The following is a 16,020-nucleotide window of genomic DNA, read 5'->3' on the forward strand; positions in this document are numbered from 1 at the left end:
TTTAACACAGTAATGTTAAACAACAAATTAAACATTAAATCATTTTTTTGTGTGAAAAAACAGAATGGTTTCTAATAAGACACTATATAATCTACACTATTCTTAAAAAAACAAACAAACAAACATTGATTCTAACAGGGGATGTGAGAAAATAACTGATGTATAATTTAGGCACAGTTGAAGCCCAAACAGCTCCTTTATCACCTTTAATATACAGTGCCTTGGCTAAAATTGATAGGAAGATAGATGGAGATAAATCCAGGACCATTCTGGAAGAAAACCTGTTGAAGTCCTGAGACTGGGACAGAGATTTATCTTCCAGCAAGACAATGATCCAAAACATTAAGCAAAATCTACAGTCTACAAATAAACGTATCCAGGTGTTCCAGGAAAGAGCTGAAAACTGCTGTTTATCACAAACCAACGCTCTCCATCCAACCTCACTGAGCTCCAGCTGATTCATACAGAAGAATGGGCTAAAATTTCTCAATCTCTCGATGCGCAAAACTGATAGAGACAAACCTCCAGCAGGTTGCAGCTGTAATCACAGCAAAAGGTGGCGCTACATTGTTTTATTAACGCAAGGGGGCTGAATAATATTGCACGCCCCACTTTTCAGTTTTTTATTTCTAAAAAAAAGTTTAAAATATCCAATAAATTTCATTCCACCTCACAATTGTGTCCCACTTGTTCTTGATTATTCACAAATTTCAATTTTGTTATCTTTATGTTTAAAGCCTGAAATGTGGCAAAAGGTATAAAAAAAATAAAAAAATAAAAAAATAAGTACTTTTGCAAGGCACTGTAAAGCCACATCTGGTGTCAACTTCAGCACCCCCGCCAATGAGAGGTATCCCATTTCCCAGCAGTTATTCTGCTGCCTTTGTATTGTATTGTAACTACCATTAATTCCAGTCATAAATAAAATAAATTAAGCTCTTACAGATGCAGGATGACTGTTTTATATAAAGATTTCAGTTATTAATAACTAAATCACTATAACGTTCATGCTTAAGAAAATCTCATAACCATTCACTGTCTCATGCACACATATAACACACACATTGCTTCAGGATATTCATTGGGTTCAGTGCTTTAGACATACATTCAATAAAGGATCACATCAGCGACTGCAGGTATTTTTGTAATCTGTTTATTTTTCTTTTCTGTATTTCATTTGATCGTAATAAAGAAAAACATCACCATTAAATTACAAAACTAAACCTATACCTACTCAGATTTTCCATCCCAACTCTTCTGCCGAGAAACATCCAAACTAAAAGCTGTAACCAAACATAATTTAAAAAAGGTTCATACAGGAGAAATAAAGAGGAAAGGCAGAGGATTATGGCTAGTGTTGAAGGAAACACAGAGCTCTGGAGTTCTGAGGTGCTGATGGAGAACGTGGTGCTGAGGCAGATCCACGTCCTGCGCTTTCAGTTACTCGCCAGTCCTGTAGCCTCAGAGGAGAGCCTGGAGGAGAGAGGAGGAAGATCATCATCATCATCATCATCTTTTTTACAGGAAACTCACAATCAAACGCTGTTAACAGTGAGAGTCTAGAGAAAACAGCCACCTGAGCTCACAGTACACGTCTAAAACACGTCTTAAAAACCATTTACAATAAAAAGACTAATTTTTTTTAAGCATACAGCTCCCTAAAAAATAAGAGATCGCTTCAGTTTCTGAATCAGTTTCTCTGATTTTGCTATTTATAGGTTTATGTTTGAGTAAAATGAACATTGTTGTTTTATTCTATAAACTACAGACAACATTTCTCCCAAATTACAAATAAAAAATATTCTCATTTAGAGCATTTATTTACAGAAAATGAGAAATGACTGAAATAACAAAAAAGATGCAGAGCTTTCAGACCTGAAATAATGCAAAAAAAACAAGTTCATATTCATAAAGTTTTAAGACTTCAGAAATAATCAATATTTGGTGGAATAATCCTGGTTGGTTTTTTTTTCATGCATCTTGGCATCATGTTCTCCTCCACCAGTCTTACACACTGCTTTGGATAACTTTATGATGCTTTACTCCTGGTGCAAAAATTCAAGCAGTTCAGTTTGGTTTAATGCACTTTTGCATTTCGATTCGAAATTTCTGGTACCTTATAATTACCAACAATGCATACTGCACTATATTTCTGAATATTTAAAAATGCATGTAAAAATGTGGTAAATTTACTATTAATTTGACCTTTTTTTGAAAGCAAGATGAAAATGTAATCCGTCAGACAGTCCTAAGGATATATATGTGTGTGTGTGTGTGTATATAGACAGAAGCAGTATAATGCAGAATAACATGCAGAACACCATGTCTGCGCATCTGTTATTTTAATCACATCCCTTTACAAATAAACAATCAGCAATTCAATACAAAAAATCATAAAAACAGTCTAAACAAACTTTTTAACTCATTTAAAAAAAATAGGAAACATTTTTGGTCAGAGTGATCATACTATTAACAGCAACAGCTTAAGGAAGGGACGTCCCGATCAGATTACTAAACGATTGTTCGGGTAAAAGTGGCTCAAATCTGATTTTCTGTCCAAATCTGATGATTATTTCAGGCAGTTCATAAAATCAATATAATTATTTTTAAATGAGACCCATATCTGACATCTATCTAAATGTTTGTTGCTTTGTAAGTGGCATACATGACCCATGATAGAGCAGTGCTTCACGTTAAGTTTCGCTTTAATCCAGCATAATAAATCAGTATCTCAAGGGCCATGAATGAGCTTATCACAAATAACTCTCTTTAGCTCACTTCTTAGCTCAAGACATGTTATTTCAACCACTTTTTAACTTTGACACTGCAGTCAAACAATCTGTAGCCACGTTCGGACAATTTATTAGGAACACCACATGGTTCGAACAGTCCAAATATTTGTTCCTGAGCTCCGTTAACTAATTCTTCTGCCACTAAAAGCCTTTTTCACCCCTGTTGTCCATTTTTACGTCTAATTATACATATTTTTTGTTCTCCTTGCAGTCTTTTTTTTCCTTTATGATTTGGATGTTCAGACATAGTCGCACTGACACAATTAGGATATGTATTAGATTTCAACATCACATAGTGATGTGGCTCAAATCAAAATATATAAAAAATAAATAAAAATGAGATTTAGTGTGTTTTTTGCTGTTTAAACAGCCACAAAAACACCACACCTGTAGCCACGAAGATCGAATTTGAGCCACTCTAAAACCCTGTGGCTACAACAAAGCCTCAAAACTGGACTTGGATCAAAATAATCAATAGCTAATCCATTAAAAGGTAGGTTGATATGGGGCAATCCTCAGATCGGGACATCCCTTTCATTATGTACAGTCATTTAGGTTCTCACGCTTGGCTAAAAACTACTTTTAACCAAAGTATCAATTGTACCAATCTTGATAAGCAGTCCAAGAAAATCTCATACCGTCGCAGATAACTAGCAACACATGCTCATTTAAAATGATATCAGAAATAAATACATCCTGGAGCAGAAAACAGGCTAGCTCACTGTAGCAGTACGAGTCAGTTTACGTTATATATCTGCCTTTAAAATCAATATTTTACCTCAGATTAGAGCTCTAAAACACCACCAACACTTTCAGAACTCATGTTACTTTCATGAGTATATAATGTTAAATATATTAAATATCAACTTTCGATATAAATAAATATATGTAGATACTGTAGATACTGCATATGCTGTATATATGCCCTAATGTTTGTTTTTAGTTTTTAAATCACATCACAGACAACAGAGCCAGATACAGATAAAAGCTCTGCTTTAGATTTAAGGCCCTTTCACACCATATATGATTTTTACATATGATTTTAATACGAAGACGTGTATATTAATAATGCCCTTCATATAGAGTCAGAACACAGACTATAAAACTGTGGAGTTTAAATAATACAGAACCAAGTCAACAGAGGGAACTCTCGCTCTTTCGCTCTCTCTTTCCTGATCGGTCCTGATGAGTGCCAGTTTCATCATCATAATGATTAACCCTTGATGAGGCACAGTGATTAACTAAAAGCCATTACTGTACGTCATGAAGCTGACTGAGAAAATCTAGCAGAGAATGTAAAATATAAAACATTCAGTTTTTAGGTTTACTAAATAATTCCATGCGTTTTTTTTTCATAGTTTGGATGAGTTTAGCATTAATCTAAAAGCAGAACATCTCTCTCTCTTTCTCTCTCTCTGATGAGTGTTCATTTATGTGAAGGAGGAAATTAAAGAGACTGAATGCAGTAAGCAGTAAATAGATGGATAAACTAAAATAATTGACATTTCTAAGACATTTATGAAGTATGTAGGCTCTTTAACAGAGCACAGAGTGCAAAAAATGGGCTAGACTCGACATGAAGGATCCACTACGTGAAAAATCGTATGTGTTAAAGAGACACTAGAGAAAAAAAAAAAAACAGAATTTTATTTCATTAAAAGCTAAAATGTGTTTCTTTATTTTTTTAAATAGTTTTTTCACCTCTGCAACGCCCTCGCAGTTTCAGCTGTGCTATAGGTGAGGATGATGTTTTTGTGTACTTTGGTACAAAGACGCATCACAATATGCTAATCAATCATCCGCATCTTATCGCCATCAGATGCACCATGCTTAGCCTAGCTCTCCCTTCTGCCCCGCCCCTAAACACATACATCACCCAGTGCCCCTCCCAAATTACATCTCCCATTTTTTGGCATTTTTCAAATTTGATCTGAGGGAGGAGTCAGAAAAAATCAGGGGGGGGGGGGGGGGGGGGTTAGTTACCTCTTATATTCTCCAAAAAAAACACTGCTCCGCCCAATCTGCCCCACCCCTAAACCCATACATCACCCAGTGCCCATTTTTTTGGGTGGAGTCAGCTAAAATCAGGGGGGGTTTATTCACCCTATAAAACTCGTACTTGGTGTGAAAGGGCCTTTAAATGAAGTGTACAGATAAATATATATCAGTCCAGGAGAAATCAGGAGCAATGTTCTCCTAATACGGCGAGAGCCTGCGCTTCTTGGGCTTGGAGCCGAGATCAGGACTGAGTTTAGGCTCGTGAGAAAGGCCGTTAACGACATGGAGAGACAGGAGGGGCAGGGGCTTGATGCTGAGCACACTGGAGACAGAGGCTGAGGAGGAGGTGGAGGAGGAGAGAGACGCAGGAGGAGAGGAGGTGGAGGAAGGACCAGGACTCGATACCAAAAGGGAGGACAGAGAAATGGCAGAGACGGGAGGAGGAGTCACCACACAGGACGAGGAGGAGGAGGAAGAGGGGGATACAGAGGAGGAGGTGGAGGTAGCAGGAGCAGTAGCAGTAGAGATGGGAGGGTACAGGCTGGAGCTGAGGGTCTGTTCGGGGTTCAGGTAGAAGGAGGAAGAGGAGGAGGAGGAGGGTTTAGAGGACGGGATGCTGCAGAAAGAGAGAGAGAAGAGGGGATAAAAAGGGAGGACACAGTTACAGGGATGGGTTACAGGGCTGGTTATGAGAAGGGGTGGGGATCACAGGGTGTGTCACGATATGATATCCTACTATACTATTATCACGATACAGCTGCATGATTCAGCAATATATATATATATATATATTTTTCTATATATATTTTTCGCACTATAAGGCAAACTTAGGTAGAGTTATACAGGAGTTTCAATTTAGTTCTTCAGCACTGTGGCTTGAGCAGTATTAGCATTAGCCGCTAACCGCAGTGCTAAGCGCTAACCCTTTCGCCATTCAGAGGTGAGTATATAAGACTGTAGTCTGTGTGTCTGCGTCCTGGCTCACCGGAACACTCTGGGTTCCTCAGTCTAGCACTATCGGGTTCCATTTACTACTAACCGTGGCTAGCGCTAGCAGTTAGCCACAAACGCAATAAACTTACTTTAAAAAAAATTGTTTTTTAAAGAATTACTGATTTGTTTACTTAACCTAGTATCCCCCCCCACCACCCAGCCATGAGACCTGTTGAATTAGAAGGAAAACATGGAGACACCCCTGCTCCTTACTAGTGTCACATAATGCGCCTTATAATCCGGTGCACCTTATAGTGCAAAAAACATGGAAACCTTTTCATCTGATTCTAGCGTCACCACGCAGAGTAATGAAGCAGTAACTTAAACATATATTTTGAGGGACTTTGTCACTCTGCTGTTATTTCAAGAATATACATGACTGCAACGAAAATGTTAGGTTTCTACAGTACTGTAAAATATTCAGTGAAAACAAACAAAACTTTTGTCCTTGTAAACCACAGTAACTTACCAAGACTCTGGGTTTATATAAAATAATAATAATAATGTAATGGAACTAAACAAAAGTTGTGGCAACTGCAAATACACAAGACTAATATTTTTCTTTAAAATCACAACGTTACCTTGCCATAAGTCTGTATAACTGCTCTTAAGCTCTAAACTACTTGTGCAAAACAGCAATCACCATAAAATGATGTGTAGATGCTGCATAACCGAAACCCTTAACTCTTTAATCCCTGTCCGGGAAACAACCCTAATTGTAAATCAAATTTGAGATGTTGGAAGAATACTGTGTTTTTCTGTGTACCATATTTTTCGGAATATAAAGCGCACTAAAAATCCTTTAATTTTCCAAAAATCGATGGTGTTCCTTATGTATGAATTCTATCAGTCAGGTATTAAGAAGCAGTAAAGACACTCCACTGAAGTACAGAGTTATAAGGGTGAGTTTTAAGTAGTTTCTCCAGCGCTAACCACGGCTAGCACTAGCAGTTAGCCACTAATGCTAATGCTGCTGCACCCAGCCTTAGTAAAAAACTGGAAACTTCATCTTATAAATAAATGGAAGCACTTTCCTCACCTAAATAAACAGTTTTCAGGAGAAAAATCATTTGAATTTAAAAGAAAATGTTTTTTTTTTTTTTTTTAAGAATTACAGTTTTGTTTACTTAGGCCAGGGGTGTCCAAACTACGGCCCGCGGGCCATTTGCGGCCCGTTTTCTTTTTTGGAGCGGCCCGCGAGGTATTTTAGAAATAGAATGAAAGTTGGCCTGCTGTTAAGCAGGTTTTTATAATGAGAGATTCAAAGTTTGAACGCTAGGTGTCAGAAACGGGCCAAAGAGTCTAAAAGCGGAGAGGGTGCGCATTTCTAGCGCAGAAAAACGGACCAAAGAGTCTAAAAGCAGAGAGAGTGCGCATTTCTAGCGCAGAAAAACGGTCCAAAGAGTCTAAAAGCAGAGAGAGTGCGCATTTCTAGCGCAGAAAAACGGTCCAAAGAGTCTAAAAGCAGAGAGAGTGCGCATTTCTAGCGCAGAAAAACGGGCCATAGAGTCTAAAAGCGGAGAGAGTGCGCATTTCTAGCGCAGAAAAACGGACCAAAGAGTCTAAAAGCAGAGAGAGTGCGCATTTCTAGCGCAGAAAAACGGTCCAAAGAGTCTAAAAGCAGAGAGAGTGCGCATTTCTAGCGCAGAAAAACGGTCCAAAGAGTCTAAAAGTTGCCATAATTAAGGAGAGACATCATGAAATTAAACATCAATTTACATAACACTGTCAAAGATAAGGATATTTAGTAAAATAAAATGGTGAGTAAATGAAATAATCAAGAAAAAAGTATTATTTAAAGTGGTATATTTCATTATTTGTTTTATTACAGAGTCTGTGGCCCGTGACTTCAAATATACAGGTGCTGTATCGATGCCGCGGAGACTTCAGGCAGTCATACAAGCCAAGGGGGCAGCCACAAAATACTGAGAAAGTGATGATTGTAATTATAATAAAAATTATTCTAATTCAATGAAACGGTTTCTCCATTATTCTAATTCAATAAAACAACAGTGTCACAGTTAAATGGCCTAAATGGGCCTTTTGGAAAGCTCAGCTGAGCAAATTTTTTTCCAGGTAACGAGTTCTGTGATTAGTCTAACGAGTAGGACAGGTGCGGTGAACACCTGATTTGCTTTCTGAACAAAAAATGCATTCAAAGAATTTCATGATTGCACTATTTCAAATTATTCTAATTCGTTGACCAGCACGTATTTCTCTTTTTGGCCCCCAACAAAAAAAGTTTGGACACCCTTGTCCTAGGCGAAACATGGGGACACCTCTGCTCAGTTTGATGTAGGCATCCTTACTAGTGTCGCTTAATCCGCCTTATAATCTGAAAACTACAGTGTGTAAGAGAGTGGGAGAAAACAGGATTATAAACCTGGCGTTGATGAGGTACTCCGCTAGGCTGATGCTGGCAGCCGATCCAGTTATGGTGACCTGCCGGTCAGAGGATCCCTCCACAGGATTGGCGATCTTAATCTGAGCTCCGGACATCTGCCTGATCTCGTTGATTTTCGCTCCTTGGCGGCCAATGATGCATCCGATTAACTGCGGTTTCAAAAAACAAAGGTTTTAAAAAGTGAAATAAGTAAATACAGAGAAAAATTGAATACAAACATAAAAAACTAAGACATAATTTTAGTACATACATCATTTGGAATGGTCATCTCATGGGAAGTTTGTGCAGCAGCATCCATTGTGGCTGTAGGGAGATATTGAACTCAATAAAACACTGATAGAAAACCCATATTTTTCTGGAGAAAAACATGTTTATTTATTAAAAAGGGTTTAACAAACCAGAATGTTTAATATTTTAGATTATTCAAAGTGGGCACCTCAAATATATTGGCATATATTGGCATTTTCTCATGAGGTAGAGTCTCCTGGAATTCAGGCTTTCAGTTAACAGCTGTGCTGAACTCATCAAGAGTTAATTACTTGAATTTCTTGTCTCTTAATAAAGTGTTTGAGAGCATCAGTTAAAGTAAAGTAGTGAAGAGGTAGAGTTACAGGTATACAGTGAATAGTGAATATTTCAGTAATGTTCCAATCCAGATTATGAGAAGAAACAACTACTCAACTAAAGAATTAAAAAAATACTTTTATAAAAAATTTAAGGTCAGTCAATCCGAAAAGCAGAATTTCAAGAACTTTAAAAGTAGACAATCAAAAATGCTACAATGATGAAACTGGCACTCATCAGGTCAGGTTCACCCCAGGAATGTAAAGCCAAAAGTTACAACAGTCTATTATTACCCAATGTACATTGTAAAATTTAAAATAGTAAATATAATAGAAAGCTTACTAGTAAAACCCTGGTTGCTGGGAATCTGCTGGAAGGGACTCTGCTGCATTGCTAGCTGGTGAAGTTTGGTGAGCTGAGAAAGTGGAGAGAAAAATAATATAAATAAAAAGACTGTAAAAAAGGGAATAATAGGAACACTGTTCACCAAATGCAAAACAATTTTAAACACGTAAACATTGTGACGCAAAAGAAAAACATATTTGAACAACACTTGGAAACATAAAAAGGTAGTAATACTGTTTGTATGCTAATATATACACAAAAAAAATAATATCTAAAAAATAACATTACATTTATTAGACCTATTCCAGGGTTTCCATGGCTCTTTATATTTCAATTGAGATGCAAATATTAACAGCATTTATATATTACTTTGATGTCTTGATAAAAAATGTTATCAATCTTTACTAGGTATTTTTTTTTATATATATAATGATATTAAAAGAAAATCATTGAAAAAAATATATAATTAATGTAAATTGCTATTAAGTCTATAAAGTTCATTATTTATATATTTGTATTTAATTATCTTAGTAATAATATTATTGTACTATGCTCTTCAATTGTCTCTGTAACCCACGTTGCCAGGTTGGAGGGTTTTCCACAAACTGGACTTGATTGATAAGCTTAATTTTTTTGGGCTACTTCTATATTTAGTGGCCACTAAAAATCCTTAAAAATAAGGATACAAAACTTAGTGGGTTGTAAATGACTGTGGCAAACTTAGATATTGATGATTTAAGACAGACTTTAAACTGGATTTTTGATGCACCTGGCAACCCTAGCTGCAGCTTGCAGTAACTCTCTCGCTCTCTGATTTTCTCTCTATCGCTCCAGAGTCAGCAGTAGTCACTAAAAGTGGAATTTAAACACTATATGAGAGAATATATTTAAATGTGTATAATGAGCTGATATACAGTACAGTACAGGTGTTGTCTTGTCCCTTATCTGGTGTGTTTACGGTGTTACTAATCGTTAAAGCTCTAACATAATGATCTTGAGGTCTGGGTGCAGGGTTTACTTACATCCGGCTGGGGGATTGCATGCTGTCCTTGAACGGCATATGCCTGTAATCAGATCACAGTGTTTAATGATATTCTTTAGGGGATTTTTTTCATTTACTGACTGAAACATTTACACAGAAACACAAAAAAAAGGATCGTTTTACAAGATTTGACAAACATTATCTCTCAAACTTAAGCTTTTTACATATATACACAGTTTGTAAGTTGCATATTTAACAAAATTTATTCCAGTGCATTATCTTAAAAACGCTTTTAACAGAGTTTTAGGTCAGAATAAACTCTATAAATAATAAATAATAAACAATAAAAAATCAGCCAAAAGACCTGATGGTGCTTAACTGTGAGGAACAAATCGAGACACTTTTGCGACAATTATAACAGTTGTAAAAAGGCCCTTATGCTAATGAAATTCCTTGTAAAAGCATTGAGAAACAAAGTTTAGAGATGCATAATTTCTAAAAAATGTAAAAAAAAAATAAAAAAAATAGAAAATTCAACACCCCCTGCACCAATCAGACACTTACATGCAAAGGCCTTTAAATAACAGGGTTTATACACATTTTAACCAATACATTTCCACGATTTTACATGACTTTTCCAGGCCTATAGGGCAATTTTTTTTTTAAACACCAGTGCAGTGCAGGTCTAAAATCAATCTGATAAAAATATTGACACAATTTATTATAAAATGTGTCAGATTATTATTATTATTATTATTATTTTATTTTTTTATTATTATTATTTTTTTTTTTGTGAGTGTGTATTTTTGTTGTGCTAGTATTTTTATTTTTATTCATTATCTCATTACATTTTGCTATATTGTGAGTTTGTATGTGGGGGAAAAAAATGTTGAGCATAGAAAGTGTTGTTTTTCACTGTCAAGTAATTGTAACTGCTTTTGATTTTACTCTAAAATATAATAAAAAATAAAATAAAAATAAAATGTGTGTCAGGTCCTGAGATCTCCATTGTTTTGGGCTAAATTACTGAGTTAATGATGAGCTGATTTATGTTTTTATTAGCTCAAAATAGATTTTCTATATCCATAAACTGAAACACAAAGATTTGTAGAGCAAATTTTCATGACTTTTTCAAAACTTTCTGGGTATTTTTATTTTTCCAAAACTTATCCAGGCCTGGAAATTATTGCTATTTTCCCAATTCCATGACTTTACCCGGTTTTTAATGATTGTACAAACCATGTAATAACGTAGAGAAAGAGTAGAGGGATGAAGATCTGAATGTACCTGTCCTCCAGCGAAGATCACAGGCGAGCCCGACGGTTTGGGTCTGTATGGAATGGTCACACCTTTTGGAGGAGACTACAGAGAAACGGTGCCCTGCATGAGTTTAGGAACAGCAAAATAAAAACAAGGCCCTGTCTCTTTAATCTGTAAACCAAAGAGCTTCTCCAGATCAGTTTTATCTTTAACTGTATCCTTAACGCTATCTGTTCTTCTAAGGAAAAAAAAAGCACAGCAGGTCGAATAATGAGTAAATCTGCAGGTTTCTCCTAAATAAGAGCTAAAAAGAAACAGAAAAGCTTTTAAAGCTCACTTGTAAAAAGGTGTCTGTTTTATCTTCACACAGTGCAGCTAATTATATAAGGTGTCAAAAAGTAAGGAAATGCTTAAATACAAATAAATTCATAAATAAAATTAATTAAAAAAAACATACAACGTATAAGAGAGCACTCAAAAATTATGAGTTTCTTTGATTTTACCAAATTTAAAACCTCTGGAATATAATCAAGAGGAAGATGGATGATCACAAACCATCAAACCACCAAACTGAACTGCTTGAATTTTTACACCAGGAGTAAAGCAGCATAAAGTTATCCAAAAGCAGTGTGTAAGACTGGTGGAGGAGAACATGATGCCAAGATGCATGAAATTAAAATTGTGATTAAAAACCAGGATTATTCCACCAAATATTGATTATTTCTGAAATTTTTTCAGGAATTTCTCATTTTCTGCAAATAAATGCTCTAAATAGATATGTAATAAAAACAATGTTCATTTTACTCAAACATAAACCTATAAATAGCAAAATCAAAGAAACTGATTCAGAAAACTAAGTTTTTAAGGAGATTTAGAGAAAAGAAAAAGAAATGCAAAACTCAAAATGGGACTATTTATTTACCTTTTCTTCAATCAAGCAATTCAAATGCACTTTCCCAAAAACAAAATATTTTAGCCTTTAAAAAAAAAAATTATAATACTAGAATAATTCAAAACCAAAACCTCCTACCTCCAGCATCACTACACAGATCTGCTTGACGCACTCAATGATGGACTGTATGGTTCCGGCGATGGTTATGGCTCGCTCTGTGGAGTTGGGCAGCATGTCTCCAGCAACCTGCACTTGTGCACCGGTTAACTTTAAGAGAAACAGAGATATCAGACATTACATCACCCTGAAATACCAGATTTACTATTCTATTTTTAATTTAGTAGTTTCAGACATTCCCTACCTCTCTGATTTCTTTAATCTTGCAGCCCCCTTTCCCAATGAGGGATCCGCACTGGCTGGCCGGCACGACGATGCGCAGGGTGACGGGGGGTTTGCTGGAGCCCGGGCTGTTAGATATGGAGCTGCTGATGTCCTGCGAGGAGAGATGATCACGGATTATTGGAAATGTTTAATAAAAACAACAGTAATTGCGCTAATAAATGAGGGATAACAGGAGGATGTACGGTTGCATTTTGCAGTTAATAAGACTCACTATTGGTGCAAAATTGGCTTAATTTCGGGTGCATATAGAACACTAATGGGTAATTACCACAATATATGAGTATCAATCAATCAATCAATCAATCGTACATTGAATGTAACTGAGGGGAAGTGAATACACAGGGAATAAATAAATAAATAAATAGAAATAGACCCCGCATTTTAATATGATTAAGATATTATAAAATAAAAAAAACAATATAAAACAAATAAAAAATAGAAAAAGAAAAACTGAGTTTAGGGGTAGGGGAACAAAAGCAAAAACAATAAAAAAACATAATAATAAAATTAAATGATAAGACAGAAATGATAAGACACATATCAATATCTACCAAGAATTTAACTTGAATTACTTGAGTAAAAAGTGTGAGTTGATACGACAACTTATACAGATTTTAGCTTTTGCTTTTAACCCTTTATGTAGTTCATAACCCTTTAATTTCTACACAAATGCAATTTGCAAAAAAAATTTAATTTACTAAAAGACTGCTTATAAAAAACAACATATCCCAATATTCAAAACTTTTGGGGAGAGATCAGTCATTCATTCTTTTTTTTGTACATAAAAACCCTAAATTATGCTTTATTTAGACTGGTATTACTAAATGTATGAAGATACTTTATAAATATATATGAAATTATAACATACATGGTTATTCACTGGAAGGACCCTAATGTTAAAACTGGAGGTCAGCTGGGGTAATAAATTACTTTATATTTAACATATAAAGCACAATTTAAGTGCCTAAATGACTCCAGGGTTAAATTGTACCTCCTCGAGTTTGTCGATGATCATGGAGAAGGCTTTAAAGATGGCAGTGGTCGGTCCTGCTAGAGTGATGATTCTCTCTGGACAGTTCCCCTCGGAGATGTTGATCCGTGCACCACTCTGCAAAAGAGCAAAATCTGTTTACTTTAAAAGTATATTAATAAATATATATTTCTTAAAAAATCCACAGCAGCATTAAAATTACCTCTTCTCTCATTTTCTTCACAGATTCACCTTTCTGTTTCAAACAGGAAACGCAAATAGATTTAGATACACATACAAAATCTGTATTTTAAATGTGGAAAATTAAGGAAAATTAACAAAAAAAAGTGCCAACCTTGCCGATTATGCTTCCAACTTCCTGTATAAACACACAAATTTAAAGGAATCACTTTAGCTTATATACATTAAATTAATTAACATACAGATTACTCCTCATAAATAAAGGTTATAGGCAAATATAAATATTAAAGCTTGTACTTTTTAGTACGCAAAATAGCTTAGTCTATAAAGTAGACTATAAATGCTGTACAATCTGCATCTTTTCTAAATAATGAATTAGGATTAAGGTTTCTAACTGATTCTTTTGCTCAAATTTATGATAAAATATACCCTTTATCTACAGATAATTTCTAAATAGCCATAACAATTATGTTTCTGTGGTTCTTGAAGAACTTAAAAGAAAAATAAAAGTAATGCTAATACTTTATGGTGGTGTCAATGTTGAAGAATTAAATCAGATTAACAGAAGCCTACCTTGCTGTGCATGAGTAGTCTGATGGTCAGCGTGACGTTGAGTCCTCCTTCAATCACACCAGAGTCCATTATGATGGCTTATATAGAGTTAATGAGTTGAATGTGATAGGAAAAGGGAGTCTTTGGTCACAAAGCTGGACCTGAAGCAAACGAATACAAAGAAAAAGGTTACAATTACATGAAGTGCTTCGGTCAAATCTACTGGACTGTTAACTGGATACCCCTCTCAAGAGTACATTACCAACTTGATTTACACATCTCTGTGTCTATGTATGTTCCTCCTCTAGCAGGTCTCCAGGGTTTATTTATTTTATTCCATTTTTTCTAGTCTTAACCTGAACTGAATAAACTGAACGTTGCACTTTTTGACAACTGAAAAAATAAATATATTTTTTAATATTATCACTATTATTAATCACAACATACAAACATGTAAAAAGCCTGTAAAGAGGCAACAAATATTACCGTAAAAAAGATTAAGAGGTCAATTTAGGTCCTTTAGAGTGAGTATTTTATTCCTATGGAGTCACATATATGAAGTATAGTAGCACAGTTGTTTTACCAACACTGAATTTGCATTTATGGATATGAAATATACCAAGCAACAAAAGTTAACTATTTACTTAGCTAGCTACATGCTGGATAATTGATCTATGTTATATATTATACTATATAACGTTATATTACTCTGATGCAATAGTGTATTCTTGGAATTATTTAGTTGTTTAGCTATTCAGTTAGCTAGCTACATGCTGGATCATTGACCTATGTTATATATTATATTATATATATTATTCTGACGTGTATTCTTGGAATTATCTTTTTTTAATTCAATGTTTAGTCATATAGTCTAAAATATCATTACGGCAAAAATACACTGAAATATCGTGATATAATTTTAGGATCATACCACCCAGCCCTATTTAATATAAGAAACTGGCTAAAGCTAGGCTAGGTAGCTAACGTTACAGCCACGCAGCTTGTTTGCTAAGCTAAGCTAACCAAACTGATAAAAAATAAACACATAACTAAACTAAAACACTAATTAAAGCAATGAAATTAGACAATTATGAGCAGTTATATCATTATAAACTTTAGTTAGAACCCCATTTTTGTAATTCTGTTCTTACTGAGGCCTGGCTGAGGGATTCAGGACCAGCTAACGCTAGCTAACAAGCTAATGCTAGGCTAAGCTAACTATATTAGCTATCCCCATAAGTACAGAACGGAGAGTTAGCTAAGCTAAATAAGCCATGCTACTTAATGCTATCCAGCGCTAGCAGGCCGCGCTGCTCCGCGCTGTTTCCCGCAGTGTCCCCCGGGTTTAGGAACCGGGCTGCGGTGATCGGAGCGCTTACCTGTCGGCGGGCCGGGGGAGGGTAGAGGGTAAAGGGGAGCGGAGGGAGCGGAGGGTAGAGGGGAAGGAGCGGGAGGAGGGTAATGGATGAAGGGGGGGATTTAGAGAGGACTCGGGGAGCAGGGAGAACCGAGAGTGCGCTGAAGCTCCAGTCCCACACAAAGACAACAAACAGCACACCCTCAACTTTCACCCTTCACCCAGACCCCGCCCCCGGACACGCCCACCGAGAGGAAGCTTTATTTTGCTTTATTTTTTACATTATTATTATTATTATTATTATTATT

General features: G+C 35.7%; 2 protein-coding genes across 3 annotated transcripts in view; one reads left to right on the top strand and one right to left on the bottom strand.

Moving 5' to 3' along the window:
• The window catches only part of iqsec1b (IQ motif and Sec7 domain ArfGEF 1b), a 333,817-nt gene extending 331,985 nt beyond the window's left edge, over positions 1-1,832 (top strand). Inside the window, exon 17 of the mRNA XM_022682469.2 lies at positions 1,719-1,832. The gene's annotated coding sequence lies outside the window, so the exon portion shown is untranslated. The remainder of the gene's footprint in view (positions 1-1,718) is intronic.
• LOC103032686 (poly(rC)-binding protein 2) lies at positions 1,138-15,913 on the bottom strand. Of its 2 annotated transcripts, none has more exons than XM_022682457.2 (13): positions 15,735-15,912; positions 14,377-14,516; positions 13,958-13,981; positions 13,826-13,858; positions 13,624-13,740; positions 12,592-12,723; positions 12,369-12,497; positions 11,366-11,440; positions 10,119-10,160; positions 9,094-9,166; positions 8,438-8,490; positions 8,167-8,336; positions 1,138-1,473 (listed from the first exon to the last, which is right to left on the bottom strand). In XM_022682457.2, the coding sequence occupies exons 2-13, from the start codon at positions 14,443-14,445 to the stop codon at positions 1,437-1,439; spliced, it is 954 nt and encodes a 317-aa protein (XP_022538178.1). In that variant the 5' UTR covers positions 14,446-14,516; positions 15,735-15,912; the 3' UTR covers positions 1,138-1,436. The 2 variants fall into 2 exon arrangements, with proteins under 2 accessions (XP_022538178.1, XP_022538179.2); XM_022682458.2 differs by lacking the exon at positions 1,138-1,473 and adding an exon at positions 4,943-5,406 and having other exon boundaries at positions 15,735-15,913.
• Positions 15,914-16,020: the final 107 nt, after the last annotated feature.

This window comes from Astyanax mexicanus, chromosome 24 (assembly GCF_023375975.1).
Source record: "Astyanax mexicanus isolate ESR-SI-001 chromosome 24, AstMex3_surface, whole genome shotgun sequence".
In the NCBI taxonomy this organism is placed as follows: Eukaryota; Metazoa; Chordata; class Actinopteri; order Characiformes; family Acestrorhamphidae; genus Astyanax; species Astyanax mexicanus.